The sequence below is a fragment of the Salvelinus namaycush genome, chromosome 12, assembly GCF_016432855.1.
Source record: "Salvelinus namaycush isolate Seneca chromosome 12, SaNama_1.0, whole genome shotgun sequence".
Classification (NCBI taxonomy): Eukaryota; Metazoa; Chordata; class Actinopteri; order Salmoniformes; family Salmonidae; genus Salvelinus; species Salvelinus namaycush.
The window spans coordinates 2,298,215-2,321,133 of NC_052318.1; the positions used below are offsets into that span (position 1 = coordinate 2,298,215).

The following is a 22,919-nucleotide window of genomic DNA, read 5'->3' on the forward strand; positions in this document are numbered from 1 at the left end:
AGTCCTGGACCCGGTTCCCTAAAATAATCTTACGGCATTAGAACCACTGGTTCCTATGATTCTAACGATGCATTTAGCTTTGGGATCCTTTTGGGAAGCGGGCCCCGGATCGTTTATTCTTTAGAAGCTAGTATAATTATAAATATGTATCAAAGTAGATTCATAAGACAAAAATGGCAACAAAAAAAAGTGAACACTCAAATCCAATACTGCTGCAAATAAAATGGTGGTTCGAGATCACAAATATGGCTGGAACAAGGCGAAAGATAGACAATGTTTAAGCATTGTCTATCTTTAAGGAGACAAACGTCATCCTCACTATTTAACAAGTCAGGGGAGTACTTAGCTACAGTATAGCAAAATAGTAAGCCCTGTCATCATGTCACTTTCACATGCGTGTTACATTTCCGGCACCAAGAGCAGCCAGTTTGAACTTAAGTTCTTGCAAAACTTTTCATGTGTGAAAATGTAATGCAGACTATAAAAAGCCATTAAATGATTAGTCTGATGACGGTAAAGTATAGTACTGTTCTGACATAAGCCTTGGTCAGCTCCCAATCTGTGAGGGTAAACTCGTCATCACGCCATCACCTGGTTCTTTATGAACATAGCACGAGCTTGTTGCCATGTCAGAAGAAAAAAAAAGTTACAGCACAAACAACTTTCTAATGCATATTAATAAATATTCTTTATTTTGTCAATTTTACACATTGCACCCTTCTTAACATCACATCCAAACCCTGTTATAAATGGATGTTTCACTGTAAAATCTATTCAGATTATATAATTCCTGTACACATTTATTGGTACAACTTTTCCCACTAAAATGAAGCGTCACAGAGGAAGAAACGAGAAAAAAAAATGGAAAATACAAAAAAACAACAAGACAACTACCATCTAAACCCTAATGTCACAGCTTGCAAGCTTAATTATCAGATCCACTGTGCTCTAAACCAACAGCCCTACAAAATGAGACCAGAAAAGAAGCGGGGTTTGGTCAGGGTGGGACGGACGACAACAAGGACGGTGTGACAAGGTGAACAGGTAGAATGTGACAGGATGAACAGAGGTGGGAAAATAAGAACCACATGTACTTCAACCAAGGAGGGGGTGGGGGGATCATTGAACAAAGAGGGGGTGGGGGGGGGATCATTGAACAAAGAGGGGGTGGGGGGCTCATTGAACAAAGACACTAAAATGTACTACTGAATTCTTTCTCCTTTAAAAGGCGGTGCGAGCAGAGGGGTGGTAATCACCATGTGTGTTGTCCCAGTAACAAGATATCATGACAGTGGAGTAGTGCAACAGCAGCTAATTCATTAATTGACACTGGTGGTGGCAGCAGCAAACCAATCTGCATCTCCGTGGCAGTACTTGGTGAATTTATCTTTCAGGTGCTGTCGGTACTGGTCACGGTTGTTGTAGAAGGACTTGTTGTTGTCCACAAATGACTGGATCTCATCCTGCGTGAGGCAGTTCTCTTCATCTGAAGTCACTTCAGAGTCATCCTGTTTTTCAGTACATAAAAAAAAAAAAAGCACTGATCAAATGGACCTTTCAAAAGACACACGCACATGTTGAATGTTTTACATCCTACCACTCATATGGAACTCAAAACTAGTACAAATAATGGATGTCAACACTGAAGTGACCACCCCAACTTTTTTGAAAAATGTCACTCACCAGTAGTTCCATGAGACTCTTGGCACTGCTATCCTCCAGATAATGGCTGATGTTCTTCCGATGTTCTGCACATGGTAACTGCAGTGCGATACTAGAAAAAGTGTCGAGGCACAACTGGGCACACGTCTCTTTCGTTCTGCACACGGGTGACGTTGCAGCAGTGTTTTGCCCTTTCCTGTTCTCTTCCATAACACAAACCTCTGCATTTGGACCCTGGTTGAAAAAGGAAAAAGTATATATTTTTAAAAGTTTTATCTGAGAAGCAATGAATGACATGACCAGATCACATCTCTGACTAGGCTAACATATCCATCAGGGAAATCTGGCTAAGGGAAAGGTCCATTTCAATTATAGGCTATATGAATGGGAAAACACAAATAAATTTAAGCAGGAATTCCTGCTAAATCCCATCGCTAGGACATTCTCATCTAACCTGATAGTAAGATAACAGGCCATTGTTCTTTCTTCTCTTATTCTTCTTCTTGCCCTTGGTGTTCTCTTCAGAGCTGGCCCAGCACTCCACACAGCTGTCCATACCCTCCTCCTCCTTGTCTTCAGCACATTGATGACCGCACAAGTAGTCTCCTTCAGATGACAAGACAAGGAAATGACAAGCATTCTATGCACGTATGCCACATTCTGAGCCTTCAACAAAATGACAAACAGCAACACTACTAGGGATGGAACAAATAGGGGGGGGGGATCATAAGGTTAACAGCATTTTGGGGGGGGTTCTGTTAAAACCATCAGAAATTCATAAAATTCCATGTGAATAGCGAGGGAAAGCTGTATCTCGCAATTTTTTGGCATGCAATATCTGAAACCTTCAGTAAAGCAGAGGCTATCATCAATGAATAGGCTAGGATATTCTACAGGCAACAGAACGAAGACTGAACACACACGCGCATCGTTAGCAAAGAGAAAGAGCAGGTGAGCCAGCGCATACGACTTCGTAATCTGCGTCTCGTCTTACAGGCCTCGCAAAGCCTAAAGTTCACCTCTTACTCTGGTTTTATTTAAAATGACAACTTTCCCCAGGCCTTAACAGCCTATCGTCTAGTTAGGCCATAACACGGAAAATAATATGTTTTGTAATAACTGTGATTAAAACTTGTGGGGGTAAAAAAAAAGTTTTTCGGGATAGTTTTTCCCCCTTAATGTTACGAATCCCAATTTTGTTTCAGCTTTGACACAACTAGCCACTACTATTTGGACCATTAACTGAAGATGGACCAACCTGCTTCGTGGTGGTTGCAGATACCCTCAGTGCAGGCGACGTCACATCCTTCCTGTGAGCCAGGCTCGCTGCCTTCCATGCTAGACGAGTAACCACAGTCACTCCCATTACTGTGAGGCGAAAGACCTAAAGAAATGACCAAACAATTAAATATATAAACTCAATGAGGCTGGTCTAGCTGGTAATGCCCCCTACATATATACAAAAGTATGCAGACACCACTTCAGTGGATTCAGCTATCTCAGCCACATCCGTTGCTGACAGGTGTATAAAAATCGAGCACACAGCCATGCAATCTCCATAGACAAACGTTGTCAGAATGGCCTTAGTGAAGAGCTCAGTGACGTTCAATGTGGCACCGTCATAGGATGCCACCTTTCCAACATGTCAGTTCGTCAAATTTCTGCCCGGCTACAGCTGCCTCAACTGTAAGTGCTGTTATTATGAAGTGGTAACGTCTAGGAGCAACAACAGCTCAGCCGCGAAGTGGTACGCCACACAATCTCACAGAATTGTACCGCCTAGCACTGAAGCGCTTAAAATTGTCTGTCCTTGGTTGCAACACTCACTACCGAGTTCCAAACTGCCTCTGGAAGCAACAGAGTGATAAATTACGCTTCACCATCTGGCAGTCCATCGGACAAATCTGGGTTTGGCGGATGCCAGTAGAACATTACCTGTCCGAATGCAGTGGCAACTGTAAAGTTTGGTGGAGGACGAATAATGTTTTGGGCTGTTTTTCATGGTTCGGGCTAGGCCCCTTAGTTCCAGTGGAGGGAAATCTTAACGCTACAGCATACAATGACATTATAGACGATTCTGTGCTTCCAACTTTGTGGCAACAGTTTGGGAAGGCCCTTTCCTGTTTCAACATGACAATGCCCCGGTGCACAAAGCAAGGTCCATACAGAAATGGTTTGTCAAGATCGGTTTGGAAGAACTTGACTGGCCTTGACAGAGCCCTGACCTCAACCCCATCGAACACCTTTGGGATGAATTGGAACGCCGACTGCGAGCCAGGGCTAAATCGCCAAACAGTGCCCGATCTCACTATTGCTCATGGCTGAATGGAAGCAAGTCCCTCCAGCAATGTTCCAACATCTAGTGGAAAGCCTTCCCAGAAGAGTGGAGGCTGTTCTAGCAGCAAAGGGGGGGGGGGGGGGGGGGGGGGGATTAATGCCAAAGATTTTGGAATGAGATGTTCAAACAGCAGGAGTCCACATACTTTTGTTCATGGTGCACACACACTAGGGTTGGGCAATGTCTTAATGACACATCATCCTGTCCAGATATAGTTGCACTCGTAGGTGTCAAATGGCAGGAAAAACACAATATAAAACTACACATTGGTTATAACAGAACTGTGATTTGGTGCATAATGCATAATGATTATTATTATTTGACCATGCTGGTCATTTATGAACATCTTGGCCATGTTCTGTTATAATCTCCACCCGGCACAGCCAGAAGAGGACTGGCCACCCCTCATAGCCTGGTTCCTCTAGGTTTCGGCCTTTCTAGGGAGTTTTTCCTAGCCACCGTGCTTCTACACCTGCATTGCTTGCTGTTTGGGGTTTTAGGCTGGGTTTCTGTACAGCACTTTGAGATATCAGCTGATGTACGAAGGGCTATATAAATAAATTTGAATCGGCAAAAGGCATAGTTTGGAAAATAGTCCTATTTGTCTTACGTGCGAGCGGTTTGCTTATGTCAATGTTGTGAACAGAGTGCCCCATGGTGACAGTGGGGTTATGGTATGGGGCAGGCATAAGCTACAGACAATGAACACAATTACATTTTATCTATGGCAATTTGAATGCACAGAGATACCGTGACGAGATCCCTGAGGCCCCATTGTCGTACCATTCATCCGCCGCCATCACCTCATGTTTCAACAGGATCTTTTTTGTTTTGTTTAAGGTATCTGTGATGAATAAGATGCATATCTGTATTCCCAGTCATGTGACATCCATAAAATAGGGGCTAATGAATTTATTTCAATTGACTGATTTCCTTATATGAAACTAACTAAAAAAAATCTTTGAAATCGTTGCATTTATATATTTTTGTTCAGTGTAAATGCACAATTTGTAAGCTATTCAAAATAAAGTGGTTAGTGAGTTAACTTCTAACTCATAATTTATGTATTTTTTTGTTCCCGCTTATTGAAGTGCAGCTATAGGAGCTTATTTGCCCTACTGTTCATTGTGCAAGTCAAGCACATCAATAAACGCATTGTAAATAATTAATATATAAGTAATGTTTAGCCTACTGAAACTTTTGACAGTAGCCTACGTGTAGGTCTATAGCCTATTATTGTCTGTTTTGATTTGCCAGGAGTGATTTTAGTCAAAGGCAGTAACGTTTCAAGTTCCTATTCCATTAGTCGCTTGCAATTGTTTGGTCTCTCTCATTGTTACCATGTTTTTATTTAATGCTAAAATCGCAAAACAACTTACTAAGATAACTCCATTAAGCTTATAGAGTCATTCAGTAGTCCCGTGTGGCTCAGTTGGTAGAGCATGGCGCTTGCAACGCCAGGGTTGTGGGTTCAATTCCCACGGGGGGACCCGGATGAATATGTATGAACTTTCCAATTTGTAAGTCGCTCTGGATAAGAGTGTCTGCTAAATGACTTAAATGTAAATGTAATTCAAATGGTTGATCGTGAAAGACTAGGCTATTATTTTGAATAGCTTACAAATTGTGCATTTACACTGAATTTAATTTAAATTTAAAAAAAGGCAACAATTTCAATGATTTTAGATGTTAAAACGATAAGCCAGACAACGGCGTGTTGACTATATACACCGTCACAGTCAGTGTGGGTACACATCCCAAGCCCACTGCTACTCTGCCTCCTGTCTGAATAAAGGGAAAATCATGAAATATATACACGGAACTGGAACAGAGTTCAGCCTGTCGATTCATCAACAGGCACTGAAGATGACAATTAGCTGTCTAGCTAGCATATAAATACATCACATTTCCTCCTGAGATTCACATTTCAAATTGTACATGGTACCCTTATATCACATAAATACATTTCAGAAAGGGTGGCTGTCATTGGTAAGATTGATCTTACCCAGGGTCAGGTGTCTGGTCTTGAGTGATGGTTGGATGGTGGTGACAGCATTACCTTTCTTGACTTTAGGAGAGCCCGGGATGGGCACGGTGCTGTCTGGGCAGCTGCAGGAAGTAGTGCTCTCGTTGCTGGTGACGACAACCTCCACACAGCTGACATGCCCCTCCTCCTCTCGGCTTCCACAGGCCTTGCAGCCACCGCTCTCCACAGACTCTAATGAACCCTGCATGGGGGGATAACAGAGAACGACAGGACAGTATTAGAGTAACATCCCTAAATGGCCAGACCATAGAAAATGGAGGACAGTGTTATGGGCAGGGAGAGTTAAGGAATTTAAACACTAGATCGCTATATTTGCCATTTAAACCTACGGACGGCATTTTGAACGTCTAAAATGTGATGAAACACAATGTGTGAACAACAACGTCACAAACAGAATGCATTACTAATCCGTCAATAACATGGTTAGCTTGGATGAGGTTAACCAGATAATGTGGAACAAGTATGCTGATAGCATGTGAGGACAGTTTCCTATAACAGACTCCCTGGTATTTCCCTGTTGTCATGCTGCCTCAGTGCTCGTGTGTGTCTGTCTGTGGGAGGGGAAAACGACGAAGCGTTACCTCATCCAGGCTCTTGTCCTTGCCCTCGGCCTCCTGCTCAGACATGTCGAAGCCACACTTGTTTTTGCGTCTGTTCTTCTTCTTCTGTCTCTTCTTCTCCTGCTTCAGCTCCTTGGCCCTCTCCTCCTCCGACAGCTCCTCACACAGCTGCTCCAGACGACTGATGCCCTGCACCTTCTCCACCGCCGTCTGGGGAAATGGGTGTTACCAAGTCGTTATTATAAAGAGAGAAATCCTGGCTAAATAAACATGACATAAAATGTATGTCAAACGAGTCAATACATACTGACATGCCACCACACTGTAAACATAGACTTGTGTCGGCTGGGAAAGCACTCGCCATACATCACTTCATGCAACAAAACAGGTCTGTGTCACATAAGCTTGTTATTGGTAGCCTAACGCTGGCAGGCATTGTGCAAACAAACCTCAAAGCTTTTGCGTAAAGCGTCGATGCCGAGGCAGAAGAGCATCTGCCAGGTCTGCTCCTCTGCCCTCAGTTTCTGCCAGATTCTGTGCAGTCGCTCGTACAGGTGGATGCCCAGGCAGGTGAGCACCTCTTCTTGTGCAATGTCAATGGTCTTGGCGTGCCGTTCTCTGCGTCTAAACGAGCGAGAGGGGCAGGAGTTGTTAGAATTTGCATGTTAATTCTATATGACATTCTAGACGATTCTAGAATGTCATATTTTTAGAACATTTAACTAGCGAACAAAAAGTTAGTTTAGAATTACAACTAAGTACATCAGAAGGTCAACAGGAGAGTGAATCATACTTCACTACTATAGTGCTGGTCAAATATACTGGCACTTTCCTTATTTTACAAGAAATGGGGAAATTAACATGAATTTATTTTTTATTTTTTTACGTTTGTGCTCGACACCATGTTATTGGATTTTCAACATTGCAGAAGCAATTTTATTTTCGTAAACTTTATTTTCTAAATACACAATTGTAAACTTAAGATTTCGCATGGACAAAATTGGCACCCTTGACTCAGACTAGGAGTCGACCAGTAGCGACAGAAAATTACTCTAAAATTCACAAACTCAGTTTCCCCAGACGAGTTTCCATAAAATTCACCTGTTGCAGAAAAAAGGCTGTGCGTGATGACATGGAATCATTTTTATGTGCATTATCTAATTCTCTACTCTAGTTATGCTTGTCAAAAACTGTTGAGTTATATAGCGATTGTGCCCACTCTGGTCTTGGCACGTGCTCTCTAGCCAACAGCTGGCAGATACAGTGTGGGTATAGCCTACCTGATGAGATTATCATGGACAAAAGAGTATTTGTTTAACAGCAGCCAAGCATCGATCATCATGTCATCAGAATAAGACCCTCGATATTTATTGGAAAGAAGCATCAAGTCCATCACCGTGCACATTCACCACCCTGTGAAGTTCCATCATAACTTATTTAAACTCTAGCCTAAAACTGCATGCTTTCCCCCCCAAGTCATAACGGGAGGACCACACAACATATCGCGTGACTCCCAAGTTTACTTCGATATGGTTATATCAATATTTTGACGTAAATGTTAGACACAAAAAGATCCCACCTTGTCTTAGAGTATTTAGTTGTCAACATTTGGAAAGTTTACCGACAAAATTTGCCCTTTCCATCCGGCCTGTCGTGACATTTCTTTTATCCAACGTACTTTACTTTCATAAAAAGGTCATATCGAAACCTGGTTAATGTAATGAAATGTTGCTTTAAAAAGACAACTACTTTCAGAACTACCAAGGGACTTCTGACTTGAGTATAAAGGATTCAGACTTGGACACGAGGAACTAGACCTTGAGGCTTAGTGACTGGACTACATCACTGTCCTGGAGATAGTACTTGGTCGCACAGCCTTTGGCCAAGACGACTGCAGACAAACACTCCTTGTAGCCATGAGCTTGCAGCACCTTTCTACTGGAAGTTTTGCCCATTTTTTCAGCAACAAACTCCTCTACTTCAATGTTTAAAGGGACGGCCCTCCAACTTCTGTTCTCTGCACTCGCTGGTTTTGGATGTGATTCAGATCTGGACTCTTCCCGTGTGGTCCCGTGTGGCTCAGTTGGTAGAGCATGGCGCTTGCAACGCCAGGGTTGTGGGTTCAATTCCCACGGGGGGACCAGGGTTCAATTCCCACGGGGGGACCAGGATGAATATGTATGAACTTTCCAATTTGTAAGTCGCTCTGGATAAGAGCGTCTGCTAAATGACTTAAATGTAAATGTCTTCATTGGAAGAAAACGACACCAATATTGCAGTTAGCCATGACAGCCTTTATAATAGAACGCCTGTTACCATGACAGCCTTGATAATAGAAGGCTTATGACCACACACAATCTAAATATTGCACTTGGTTTTATTTTTTAAGTAGAACTAGAATGAAACAGGCATTCTATTTTTGCTCTACTATAGTGGCCACTATAGTAGACATCGATCAAGTTCACAAGGCTACATGTGTGCAAATATAACGTTAACTGAGTAAAAATGTTTTTAAAAAGTATAATACTGTCAAGATCAAAACAACAATACAATATCTTTGGGCTACACTGCACATTATACACTTTCTGCCTGGGGACATCTGTTCTACAATGTGCCAGCAGAGCATGAGACCCTTTGTAGGCATAACTGATCTCTCTCAGACAGCGAGTACACCTGGCCTTTACACCTGTATTGAAAAAGTGAGAAAGAGGGAAAGATGTGTGGTGTTCCTATCACCTCTATAGTGGCATCCAGCTTAAACCAGGCCCAGCTCCAGCTATACTTGATCCAATTGTTTAACAAGCAACACCTCATTTTCACCTAATTCTCTCATTGTGAAAATTAACCACATACTGATGAGGGAAACCACTAGTTACCAGATAGTGGCTAGTTAACTCATTTCACACAGATTGCTAGGGTCCAGTAAGCAACTAACGTGTTATAATTTGAGGAACTGCCAGAATCCCCCCACCCCCTTCTAATTTCCTTCATTTTGTGGCCAAAGTCAAATACTTTCTATAGAACAAACTTCACGTCAGGATATTCAACCGAAATTAATAATGAATGTATGCGTGTTATATTAAACATAGAGGGAGTAAAATGTTGGCAAGCAATAAACATTTCAGAACAACTATGGCTGAATTATTATCCTTACACTTACAAAAATACTAGTCGAATAAGACATGGGAGAGGTGACAAATTTCGGCAAAGATTTATTTATAGACTAATAAAAATCAGGAGCGGATTTAGGTATGGGCGACACGGGCAGCCGCCCAGGACTTTCTGCTACTAAGATTGCCCGGGGGGGCGGCACCGTGCGCCTCCCGGTGCGGCGCTGAAAGGAGGGTTCGCCAGGGCGCCATACAAGCTAGAACCGCCACATACACTTGAAACAAATAGCCAAACCGAAAACTGCAGACAAAAATGCTTTCTGCTATTAAGATCAATGAAATGTAGGCTAAACTGACAACGGAGTGAAGAGCAAAAATCTCAACTAGCAAGCAAGTCGCAGCAAAATCCTGTCAAGGGGGGATTTTCGGCACAACAACGGCAAGGAGTCGTATACCAGTTAATACTATAGCGAATTGGTTAGGTTACTAACGTTAGCTGTCTGACTTTATTAGCAAGCTAATTTTCACACCATAAACTCAATTATTTGAGCTGTTAAATTGGCTAATGTTGCTCAACATTACACTGGCTAGCTAACGGAAAAGTCAATCCAGCTGACGTTAGCAAGATACTTAACAAAGCTAACACTTGTTCCACCACACTTTCTCCCTCACCTCAAACTTTCCAAATGCCAGTTGTTTTTCGGTTACAGCTCGTGAAGTAACGTTACGCTTCATATCACCTTCGTCTCCGTGGTCATGCTTCTCACCTGTCGTTACCTCATCGTTATCGTTCACGGGACGCGCTGCTGTAAACGGCAAGCTGCCTTTCCAGAGCGCTAGCTGATGCTGTAAATTGGTTGTCTCTTGTTTCTTCAGGTCGAGGTGCTGCGCTGCATTCTGTTGTTATGTGAACGAGTAGCTGAGCCTTGGATACAGCAGCCAGTATTGCTCCAAACGCGCATCACTCGTTCGTTTACAGCCAGTCCAAACTTTTCTCATCGGATCTACACGAATCGCATTCCAAAACGGCGAATTTCGAAAGGTGACTAGTTTGCATTCCTGTGGAGTAGCTGAATCCCATCCAAACCTATGGCAAGTGCTGACAACAGCAGTTGGTGGACAGCACTCCTCAAACACTTAAGAAATAGAGCAGTTAAAGGCTGAGCAATCAAGTACTAGCTGTGGGGCCAATCATTTGGTCCAGGATTTATTTTTTTAAATATTTTTTTATATGTGGAGACCAAAAGTTCTCCCCCCAATATCAACAAATTTTTAGAAGAAATAAGGAATTATTTAAGTTTAAGGATGACAATTTATTTGTCCAGTACTGAAGGTTACTTCATGTGTATAGAACATATATTATAGAACAAAGGAAAAAGCAGCAGTCTACATACTCGTAACCTCCGGAGAACTCTGGCTCAGCCCGGCCCAGGAGATGTGCCATGAAGTCAGTCTCACAGCAGACGTGGACATGGTGCTCTTGGGGACAGCAGCGGAGTCCCTCGTACAAGGCAGCGCAGTAGCCCTTCTCTTTAGTGCAGTCCAGCTCCCCTACAAGGATGTTGTATGCTCTCAGTACCTTGTTCTTGCAGTCAGTACAGAACCTGAAAGGAAGAGAAGATTAAAACACTAGTACAATTTCCCAAGCAGTCTAATGCGAAAATAAAGCCCGTTGGATGTAAACATGGCCTATATTACTTAAAACCATTACCGTGACTTACCTGTGTTTGCGCAAGTATGTTTCCAGGGTCTCCAGGAGGCAGGTGCTGTCGATCAGGACAACTTCGTCCCTGCACTCCTGAGACATGAGCTCCCACACATCCATCCAGCTTCCCCTGTCAGCAGCAAACCCCCATTGTTAACATCATGCACGACTCAAGCAGCGTATTATTTCAATAAATAAACCTATCAAGTCAGCTTCACAATAGAGGTGACGAAAAGGACAGGCATTGCCAACTTAACATTGGCAAGTATTCACTGGATAAATACAGATTCAAATTCTCTTTAACTCCAAAGTATTTTACTTTCAAAAACATAGAGCTTCACAGATGTACATGTGCACAACATAATGCATTACATGATCCAGACAATGAAGTAAACTACTTCAGACTGGCGCTAACTAACTAGCATCCAGAAATGTTACGTAGAAATGCTCTGAATGAACGAGCTGTGTCTGCTTTGCTGCCTACCTGCTGGGGGCCTGAAGGGGTCCAGAGTGAAAAACGATGCTACATCTGCTGTCTGTCTTGGCTCCTCCAGCTTTCTCTAAACCTAGCCTTTTGTCTACGCTCCCTTCTCCTCTAAAGATTCAGAGATATCTCAAAGACACTACAATATTGCACATCACAAATGACTTACTGCACATCACAAATGACTTACTGCCATTTCAAAAGCCTAGTTTGGCCCTGGTATGACAAATGTGGATATTCAGCCTACATTTAATTTACAAGGTCTGAGAGAACAGGCTTTACAACTTGTTTTTCCAAAAAATGGTATCATATATGACATCAAGTTCAATACAAGCAGTTTAATAGATGATAAATAGCAGCGGTAAATGTGACTCACCCCAAAGGCTTTGGCTTGTGTGTTTCTAAGGAGTGCAACTGGCAGCGTTTATTCTTTTTGCTTTTTGGAATGGCATTGATCATGTCATTCAACTTTGACCTACAAAAAAAAACATTTATTTCCCTGTTTAGCACATTACTTATAGTAATAGTTTACCATAAAAACATAGTGGTCAGATTGTTTCAGTACTTACATATGCTAAACAAAAAACCTTCCACACACAAATACAGCCGATTCTTACAGGGACGCAAGAAATTGTATGTAATATTTTTGCTGTCAATCGAGGGCACAGTTTAGAAAGATTGTTTCTTAGGTAAATTGGCCAATAAAGTACAGATAAAAGATAGGCCACAGCAAGAGTCGGTCTTGTGACATGTCAATAAAAGGTAGGCTTCAAGTGAAGCAGTCTGACACGCCAAGTAAGTAAAGGTTACAGGAGTATTAGTCTTGTGACACGTGTCTCACTCACCCGTGGACGTAAAAGAGGGTGTAGAGCATCTTTGCGTCGGCTATGCAGGTCTTGGTGACAGACAGCACGCCGGTGGGCTTCACAGTGAGGGGCTCCAGTGCCGGGTTCCCAGACTCCACCAGCTGGGAGAAGAGGCGCTCCACGCTCCGCCTGCAGCCCACACACGGCACCAGCTGGGACAGGGCGCTGAACACCTCCCTGGAAGTTACCATCATGGCGATGTTCAGGTCCTGCTGCTTCAGCAAGTTGTGATGCTGAGGGGGGGGGCAGAAGCAGGCAGGCACACGATACACCACTTGACTTAGTACCGTGTGTAATAGTTAAGTGTTGAGGAAATAAAAAGGCATAAACCTTGAAGTATGACCAACAGTCTTATGGTAAATATTATCAAGCCATGTTTGAAAGGTACAACCAAATCTTCGGTCACAGCACTCACTCACCTCAACAAACTGCTTCATCTGAGAGCTGTTGATTTGGTGAGTGCCAAGGTTCATGACACTGTCAGTAAACTCCATCACCATCTGTATAAAAATAAAAAAAATAAAAAGAGGGGCATATATTGATAGTGTCATTAGCACAAGTATCCCACAACGCGACTGGTACACAGGCTAAGTAGAGGAAGTAAAGCTATCCACTAAATGATTGCTATTTCAACATTAACCTGTCCATACAGTTCCTGCATTGCCAACATATGTCCAAGGACAGTATCAAAAACGCTACCGCTGCTCAAATGATAACCATTTAGGTTAGCCACCCACCCAGCTAACAAGCTACCTAGCAACCACATTCAATTAACAGTTTGCCGGTTAGCTGGTCAGTTAGGCTGGCCTAACAGCTCAAACGTAATTCCAAAATACATTGCATAACGTACATCTGGGAATCATTGCAAATTCATGACAGTTCGAGATAGCTCCTTATGCCAAAATAACTAGCAAACATTGCTGACTGGAAAGCCGGTTGGAGAAGAGGGCTAGCTAAGTTAGCTTGCTAACGCTAGTTGTTGGAGAGGCCTAGTTACAGTAGTCATCTCGCTCGCAACTAACGTTAAAGCATTTGACCTGAGTTTCCTGGTCGACATAGCTAGCTTCTTTCAGAAGAGTACCTGATTGAAAAGCCTTCTAACAACTACAGCACCTTGTGCGAGACGGTAAAAATGTTTACCGTGAGAGTGTCATCGATGTACAAGGGAATCTGTCTTGCGAGGAAAGGGAAGTCCTCTTCCCCGTCCCTGCAAACCGCAACCAGGCGCGCCATGTCTTCCAGCTCCTGTCGTGGTGGTAGCAGTACTGCCTGTTTACAGTGGGGACAGATTGAGCAAATCCAACAGTCGCAGTTTCACCAATAGCTAGGGCTAACGTTTACACCGCGGGTCATTTCAACTTCTATGCCTTGTCATTGCGTAATATCAAAAGTTAACGAATTAAAAATTGTAAGGTGACATTGCAATGTATCGTTACCTAACTAGTTAATGATATGACAATATGGTGACGGCAACAATTTCGCGAGTATTCTTAAAACGCGTATGTGGTTGACAAATTGTACCAAGTCTGACAAATTTATCATGGCTAACTTGCTGGCTACGCTAGTTAAATGGATGCTAATAAATGTTGGCTAGCTAGCATGGTGCTTACAGTAGCAAAGTTAGCGCGCTAGTTTTGAGAGAACTTCAGTTGGTTTGAAACTGAACAATCTTTAAGAAAATACAAAAACACCAGTCATGATGTGTTAGATTACGCCATTGGCTTTGTTCTTATTTACTAGTATCTAGTTGTGGTTAACATTATGTTAAGTTAGCAGTTACGTTCAGGGTCTGAGGAAATTCTAATCAAATCGAAGCGTCAGAACGCCACAGATAGCTGGTTAGCTCTCGCCTCAGAGTAAGTTAATAACAGATCTGTCTATGTTCTTAAAAAACGGACACTCCTTTCCGAACTTATAATGACATAATTTCGTAAACACACGCAATCATCGTACATTACTTACCCGCTTTTAAAAGTTGCTTTTTTATACAAAAACAAACAAGTGCGACAGAGGTGTATGTGCCGGCGGCAGAATATTCATGTAACCTTCGCCCTCAAGACGTACGAACAAAAATAACTTCCGGGCAGGGTCTGTGCAATCAGGGATTATTGGGACGTCCCTAACCTTAACCTCGTGATTTTGGAGGTATGGCAAAGAGAGACCAAAGATTTGTATAACTAAACCTAGATAAGACCACAGCCTGTCGTTTTAAATGAAAACAAAGAGTCATAGTGGGCATAACAAGCGAGGAAATGAGCACAATCTAGCGAGATCCTATTGGTGCGTTCTATTAATAATTTGCATAATTCTGTTAGGCAACGCCTACTCTGAAGTGCGCGTGTGCAAAAACTCAATTCGCCTTTGCACTCCTAAACAACTGCATTAAAAAAAAACTTTGGCAAATCTGATCGTAACATATTCTAGTTTTGGAAAAGAGAACTGTATTGAGATCAAATGTTTCATCGATGAGAAAATTAGCAGAATGTCGGCCAAAATCCATCTCGCTCCATCTTCTCCCACTGCCGTCCACTGAGCTTCTACCATATTTGGTAGTTAGTGGAAACGCCAAGCGGATGCTTCACATTTATACATCTGGTGAAATATCTGTGGCAGACTTCTCTTCAAATCAAATCAAATTTTATTGGTCACATACACATGGTTAGCAGATGTTAATGCGAGTGTCGCGAAATGCTTACCACAACCCTTGCCTAACCTTAACCCAGCGTTTCCCAAACTCGGTGCACGTTTTGGTTTCTAGCTACACAGCTGATTCCCATTATCAAAGCTTGATGATTAGTTGATTATTTGAATCAGCTGTGTAGTTCTAGGGTAAAAACCAAAACGTGCACCCCATTCGAGTCCCGAGTTTGGGAAATCCTGCCTTAACCATTTGAAATGTCTACTTCAATGGACTTCAATGGGTGTTATGGCCGTCCCAAGGATTCTTAATAGCACTAACCCTGCTGGAAATTATTTTTCAAAATCGAGCGCTAGGGGTCAACAAAGAGGGAAATGTTATTTCTGGTGGACCTAAACAATAAAGATGAATGTCTGTTTTTTCTCCTGGCTGGCTCTATGATAATATATTTGATCTAAGTGACATTAAATGTGAATTAAAAACAAAACATTTGAAAGCAGTTTATTATTAAGAGATCATATTTGTACAACATATTTGCATAATATTTAAAATGGCAACTTTTGCTTTAAAGGTCATGAACAGTCAAAATCATGTTTTTCATGAAATGTGATGATATTTGGATGAAACCAGATCAAAGTATTGATGACCAAATTATGAAAAATTACTGTTGCTTCTACGTTGATAAAGTTGGATCATTAAGTTACTGGTCCCCTCCCCCATGTAAAACACTAGGATTCAGGAGGCGGGATTATTAAGGGGATAGGTTGAAATCACCCTAATTATAATTTTAATACACCAATGGTAACATGATATTCTCTTAAATAGGGACCCGCCTTGTAACCAACATCGGAGAAGGCGTGCTAATATTCTAAAATCTGCATTAAAAAACAATATGTGCATTTCCTCACCAGAGATGTATTTTCCATCAAATCTACTTGGCTGTGCGTGATGACGTAGGGCACATAAAAATTACTTTTGCTGTTTAATTCCCATGTACCAAATCAAAAATACAAGCTAAATGGGTTCCCATCACATTTTCAACTCTACTGAAGGTTTTGTCACAAAACATTTTGCGTTAAATTAGGGATTGTGCCCACTGGTCTTGGCATGTGCGCTCTAGCCAACAGCTGGCAGATACAGTGTGGGTATAGCCTACATGATGAGATTATCATGGACAAAAGAGTATTTGTTTAACAGCAGCCAAGCATCGATCATCATGTCATCAGAATAAGACCCTCGATATTTATTGGAAAGGAGCATCAAGTCCATCACCGTGCACATTCACCACCCTGTGAAGTTCCATCATAACTTATTTAAACTGTAGCCTAATAAACTGCACGGTTTCCCGGAGTCATAGTGGGCGGACCACACAACATATCATCGAGTGACTCCAAGTTTACTTTGATATTTTTGCGCATAAAGGCATTTCCACCACCATTTCTCGCATAATTAATTTTACAGACACAAAAAGATCCCACCATGTCGAACGAACAAATTCTGTCGGAATTTACAAAAATTGTGCTGAAACTACCAGTTTCCTCATCACAGCTGTCATGATTCTCTTAATACGGTAACCCACATAAAAACTGGTTGAAAACGTGGTTACTGATGTTTGAGTTGTTTTGTGTTTCACCAAATTAGCTTAAGATGATTTTACTGCAACACTGCGTCCACGTTGCTTGACATAGGCGTTTCAAAGAGCTGTCTGTCAAGGCGAGCTCATGAATATAAGATCCCTGCCCACTCAGCCTGTATTTTCTAACTTCCTGGTAGTTAGACATGAGAGAGAAATTTACTTTTTGAAAAAATTTGAGCATTTCTAAAAAATAAAAATTACAGGTGATATTTTAGTTACTCAAAAGGCTAATTTACATGGGAATCAGAATGACTGTTCAGGACCTTTAACACCAACTATAATATATGAAAACAATGTAATAAAACACTACAGTTTATTGGAATAAGTCTTTATGACTTATTTAAAATAAGAAGAACAGGCAGGCATTGTAACGAGAATGGCACTGTGCTTACCAGAATTTTACTGTGATTTTCATGAGATGTAAAATGTATATTGCAAAACTATTTATGAACATGTATGACAGCAAAACACACACAGAAATGTAATCACTACTGTTGAATGTATCTACTAGCACATTTGTGATTCCAGTCAGTAAATTGGCAAGCATGAAAAACAACAATTGATTACGGTTCACAGCTTGAATGAGACAAAGTCCCTCAACTTTCTTCTCCATTTTCTCCTCGGATACAGAAGCTTCCTTTCTACAAGGATACCAGGAAGATGACACCAATACGCAACCTGATACCGTTTTCATAAAAAACAAAATAACATCAGCAGTTGCTAAACAGGACAAGAAAAACATTGACTGGGCAATAGTCCAGAGGCAGAATGGTAGATTGGCCATCCTGCGAGACACTGGCTCAACAGAGGCCTGACATAGGATCAAGGCAGTATACAGCACAGCACTTCCCAATAAGAGATTCCAAATCACTCTGATCCACTCTTTGACCTGTGTCCTTGGTCGCATTACATACAGTCCAATCTGGACCCCTGCCATATAGATGGCTATGTAGCCCACAACAGATGAAACCCCCTCCATGTTGGCTTGCAGAAAGCCTCCCGTCCTGTCATTGTTGTGGATGATGGAATACTTCAGTCCAGACATCTCCAGGGTCACTTGGTAAAGTCCTCCAATCAGAAGGGCCAGGAGCCATGACCTGTTGACAGGGAACAGAGCCAAGAGCACAGAGGCCACCACTCTGACTATGGCTAGGGTGAAGAAGAAATTCCAGTGCACACCATACTCTGACACGTGCTCGTGGTAACCAGACATTTTGACACTCACCAACCTGGCCAAGCCTAGAATGACCAGGGGCCAGACAGACACCAGCTGTTTAATCACTTGGCTTAACTTGGATCCTGAGACTTCCTTCCTCCGTGCCTCTGGGCAGACGAGGGCGTTGGCGAGGACATATGCTCCAACACCAAAGTCCATAACCCCTGTTCCGTAGGTTTCTGTTTTGGCATAGCGTCTTGGGAACACGCTGAAGTCCACAGCTAGAATGCTAATGGCCGTTTTCACATTGACGAGGACTCGAAAAATAGTCACAAAGGGGACCTGGTCGCACTGAACATGGCTCTGGAAGAAGCTCTTGGCAACAGTGTCCATAGAAGTTGCCCTGGGCCTGGTTGGCCTTTTGGTACGGTAGATATAGCATAGCACAGCCCCAGACACAACCGCCAGGCCAAGGATGACTAGGTGAAGGATGTCACTCAGAACGGTGCATGATAAGACCAGGGGTAGTATGATCATGGAGAAGTCCAGGACGAGGTGGGCGATCCAGGGGAGGGGGAGCGCCCCCCTGCCCAGATGGTATAGAATCAGAAACAGTCCTCTGCTGATTAGGCACAGTGGGGCCAGAAAGGAGCCCAGGGCAACTTCCCCAAGGCTGGTCCCATTCAGATTGCTGACGAACGCCTCCTTCAATTCCTTCTGACTTGACATTTCCTACAAAGGAGGAAAAGAAAATCATCATTCCAACACCTCATAAAGTATTGGACAGTAGCCATCAGAATATAAGGACATTCCTACCATTACCCTCACCCCTACCATTACCCTTACCCTAACATTACCATTACCCTAACCCCTACCACCATTACCCTAACCACTACCACCATTACCCTAACCCCTACCACCATTACCCTAACCCCTACCACCATTACCCTAACCCCTACCACCATTACCCTAACCCCTTAAAAGTTAAACTCAGCGAAATAACATTGCATCTAGAAGCACTGCAGATATTGCAGTGAGTGAGATTCAAGACTTCGCTCTCACACAGGTAGACACAGTATCTGAGCATGCGGATGGGTTTTCTTCAGAGGTAAAATCCATTTGAATTCAATCCCTTTTTGACAGCACCGCTTTTTTGATTTGAACAAAACCTTCCATACATATTTGCCCATTGTAGAAGTGGTGAGAAAATGGCATTTTAGACCTGAATGACAAAACATTCAGGTACTCAAAGTTAACCCATTTTTGCATACCCCACCATACAATGAGACATCCATGTCTTCATCACTTGAAAAGATAAATGGTTTAAATATTATTTAAAAGCTTACAAACAGGGATTTCAAACAAATGTATAATGTCTGAAAAAAAAAAAAAAAAACTTTAAAAATTGCATTTATTTTTTCTTTAACGTCCATTATCTAAAACGCATAAACACAGATTTTTTTCATATTCTATTATCTTGTTGCTTAGACCATATTTTACATCATCCAAGAGGCGTGTTGTGCCCGCCATCGGTTGAGACACATGCTCTTGAATACAGGGTGAGAATACCTTTTTCAAAATGGTACCACAAAGATGGTTGGAGGTCCACACATCAGAGAATGTTGACATGAATATCTGTTGTTTTAAATTAAACTATCAATCCTCCATAGGAAACCTATTGAAACCATAGAAATATAGATAATAGAATAGACATGACCATTTTATGGTGGGAGGACCGGCGATCATCTTCGTGGTAGTATTTAGAAGTAAAACTGTCAATTCAATAAAAATATCAATGCCAAGAGTGTGCAAAGCTGTCATACTTGTGAATTCTATGGTTTTTACTAGATTACTTGTAGTTTTTCATGTTGTCTGTCTGTAATTGTGTAATGACTTGGTGCTGCCTATCTTGGCCAGGACGCTCTTGAAAAATAGATTTTAAATCTCAATGAGCCCTTCCTGGTTAAATAAAGGTTTAATAAATAAATCATTTAATAATCAAGGCAAAGGGTGACTACTTTGAAGAATCTCAAATATAAAATATATTTTGATTTGTTTAACACTTTTTTGGTTACTACATGATTCCATATGTGTTATTTCATAGTTTTGATGCCGTCACTATTATTCAAATAAAATAAAATAAAGAAATACCCTAGAATGAGTAGGTGTGTCCAAACTTTTGACAGGTACTGTATTTAAGTTAATCTGGAGGCGAAAGAAACGCACACCTGTTTAGGCGAGGTGCTGGCTAGCGGAGTAGAACACCTGTTTAGGAGAGGTGCTGGCTAGCGGAGTAGAACACCTGTTTAGGAGAGGTGCTGGCTAGCAGAGTAGAACACCTGTTTAGGCGAGGTGCTGGCTAGCGGAGTAGAACACTTGGGGAAAAAAATGAGAGCTGCACACTCTAGGAGCTCAGATGCAATAATATCCTTTTAACAATACATTTATCCGAGCTTTTGTGCCGAATACTTTACGTTGTTACAGGTGTCAAGCTTATGGGCATGTGGTGGCAGTAGGGTGTGAGAAGGTGTGAGAAGTGTGCAGAAGGGCATGCGACAAAGGAGTGTGTAGCATTGGGGAAAGTAGTGGTATATGTTAATTGAAGGGGTTCCCATGGGGCTGGGGATTAGAAATGTCCCCTGTGAGAGAGGCAGGTTGAGGTTTCCAGGGTTAGAGTAGTGCAGAAGTTGTCATATGCTGAGGCAGTGAAGAAAGTAGAGGAAGATGGGTCAAGGGGGAGGGATCCAGAGAGGAGTGGTGTGAGTAGTAGATCTGTACCAGAACAGAGGGAGGGATCCTGAGAGGAGTGGTGTGAGTAGTAGATCTGTACCAGAACAGAGGGAGGGATCCTGAGAGTAGTGGTGTGAGTAGTAGATCTGTACCAGAACAGAGGGAGGGATCCTGAGAGTAGTGGTGTAGTAGTAGATCTGTACCAGAACAGAGGGATAAACCATCAAGATATATATGTTCCAGTAAGATTGGATTTTTGGCATTTATAGCAATGGTTATCAACTGTACTGCAGGGATGGAACGTAAGTCGCAGAAAATAGAGGTTGTGGTGGCAGCTGCAGAGAGGTATTTGGGTGTGCGAGACTTGACATCAGAGTTACAGGGTGTGTTAAGTGGTGGTGTCCCATCCTTTCAGATTGTTGGCCTGAAGTAGAACTAAATAGATTTAAATAGTGGAGTAGGGTATTTTTTGTGTGTGTGAATGTAGTGTTAGATGGTAGGGTATTTGTTTTATTTTTTCAAGCAAAGTATAAGGGAGTTATACTCCAGTCTAGCAGACGGCGGTAATGCAACATTTATTGGATGCCAACCGCCATTAAACCTCATCGAAGAAGAAGAGGGCTTCCATCATTTTAATGTAGTCAACTGGGTCAGACTTCCAACTTCAATGTCTGATCCCTCCTGGTGACCCTGTTGGGAGTCATGTCCAACCGGGTCATCAGGAGGGATCAGACAATTGTAAAGAAGAAAATGGACTACTTCAAAATGGAGATAGCCTCAATAGCTCTGCCCATGCAGTCACAGAAGCTATAATGGCACATACAAAAATACATCCTCTATATTTTAATGTGATTCAAATGGATTTACCTTTCACGCTTAAGCTTGGTAGGTATGGGACCAAAACAGCTGTTTCTAACTTCAACAGACATTTAACCTTGTGCTTCCAACACTCTAGAATAGTAGAATAAACAAGTTGCAAGTTCGAAATGAAGTTGTTGTGGAAATTGACCCACCAAGCTGTTTACTTTGTGCACCCGCTGAATCTACCTTTGATGCCACATTCAAATCAACTGGGACCTCGGAACTCTCAGACTTTAGAGCGTTTAAGACAACTGGGAACTCGGGGGAAAAAACGAGCGTGGAATCTTTTGAACTCGGAAATCTAAGTCGAAAACTAGGGCATCTTTCCAACCTGAAGATCACTGACGTCATGATTTGACCTAGTTTTTTCTGAGTTCCCAATTGTCTTGAAAGCACCATGACTGTTTAATTTCAACTTCAATGAGGTGAAGTCAGAGCTGAACATAGCAAAGATTTTTTATATATTTTTTTAACCTTTATCTAACTAGGCAAGTCAGTTAAGAACAAGTTATTATTTAACAATGACGCCTACACCGGCCAAACCCTCCCCTAACCCGGACGACGCTGGGCTAAGTGTGCGCTGCCCTGTGGGACTCCCGATCACGGCCGGTTGTGATAGCCCGGGATCAAACCAGGGTCTGTAGTGACGCATCTAGCACTGAGATGCAGTGCCGGGAGCCTACTCTGGATCCAGTTGACTTTTGCATAACGAGATAGCTAAGCAGTATATATTTTTTTTAAATTTTATTATTATGAAGTACAAGCAAATATAAGTTTACTTGTATGCCAACCAACTCATTATTTCATTACAAAATGTGATTACAAGATTTAAAATAATTTACGCCTCAATGAGACAATGAGTCTGGCTAGCCAGCATTTGGCGCTAACATCATACACAGACAGACTTGATTCTTTTTCCACCTACCGCACTTTCCTTCGGTAGCTAGCCTGGTTCAAAACAAATGTACGTTTATAATAGATGAATCATCCTAGATTAATCGGAGAGAAAATGTAGCCCACATCCTCGATTAATGGATTTAAAAAGCTACCACAGCCTGGTGTATTCTTATTTCCGCGTTCTGCAGCTGGGCGTTTCTGTGTTCTACGTCACGAAGAGTGTGCGTAC

At 42.1% G+C, this 22,919-nt stretch overlaps 2 protein-coding genes across 3 annotated transcripts; both read right to left on the reverse strand.

Annotated features, from left to right (window-relative positions):
* Positions 1 to 669: 669 nt before the first annotated feature.
* On the reverse strand, positions 670 to 14,922 carry LOC120056812 (gametogenetin-binding protein 2-like). Its single transcript, XM_039005028.1, has 14 exons — positions 14,735 to 14,922; positions 13,913 to 14,041; positions 13,192 to 13,272; positions 12,752 to 13,005; positions 12,283 to 12,381; positions 11,439 to 11,552; positions 11,112 to 11,321; positions 7,057 to 7,231; positions 6,629 to 6,817; positions 6,060 to 6,228; positions 2,921 to 3,046; positions 2,117 to 2,268; positions 1,684 to 1,896; positions 670 to 1,508 (listed from the first exon to the last, which is right to left on the reverse strand). The coding sequence occupies exons 2-14, from the start codon at positions 14,003 to 14,005 to the stop codon at positions 1,320 to 1,322; spliced, it is 2,064 nt and encodes a 687-aa protein (XP_038860956.1). The 5' UTR covers positions 14,006 to 14,041; positions 14,735 to 14,922; the 3' UTR covers positions 670 to 1,319.
* Positions 14,923 to 15,896: 974 nt separating this feature from the next.
* pigw (phosphatidylinositol glycan anchor biosynthesis, class W) lies at positions 15,897 to 22,883 on the reverse strand. Of its 2 annotated transcripts, XM_039005032.1 has the most exons (3): positions 22,719 to 22,883; positions 18,272 to 18,934; positions 18,043 to 18,143 (listed from the first exon to the last, which is right to left on the reverse strand). In XM_039005032.1, exons 2-3 carry the CDS (start codon positions 18,929 to 18,931, stop codon positions 18,054 to 18,056), a joined length of 750 nt encoding a protein of 249 aa, XP_038860960.1. In that variant the 5' UTR covers positions 18,932 to 18,934; positions 22,719 to 22,883; the 3' UTR covers positions 18,043 to 18,053. The 2 variants fall into 2 exon arrangements, with proteins under 2 accessions (XP_038860959.1, XP_038860960.1); XM_039005031.1 differs by having other exon boundaries at positions 15,897 to 18,934.
* Between the last annotated feature and the right edge of the window lie 36 nt (positions 22,884 to 22,919).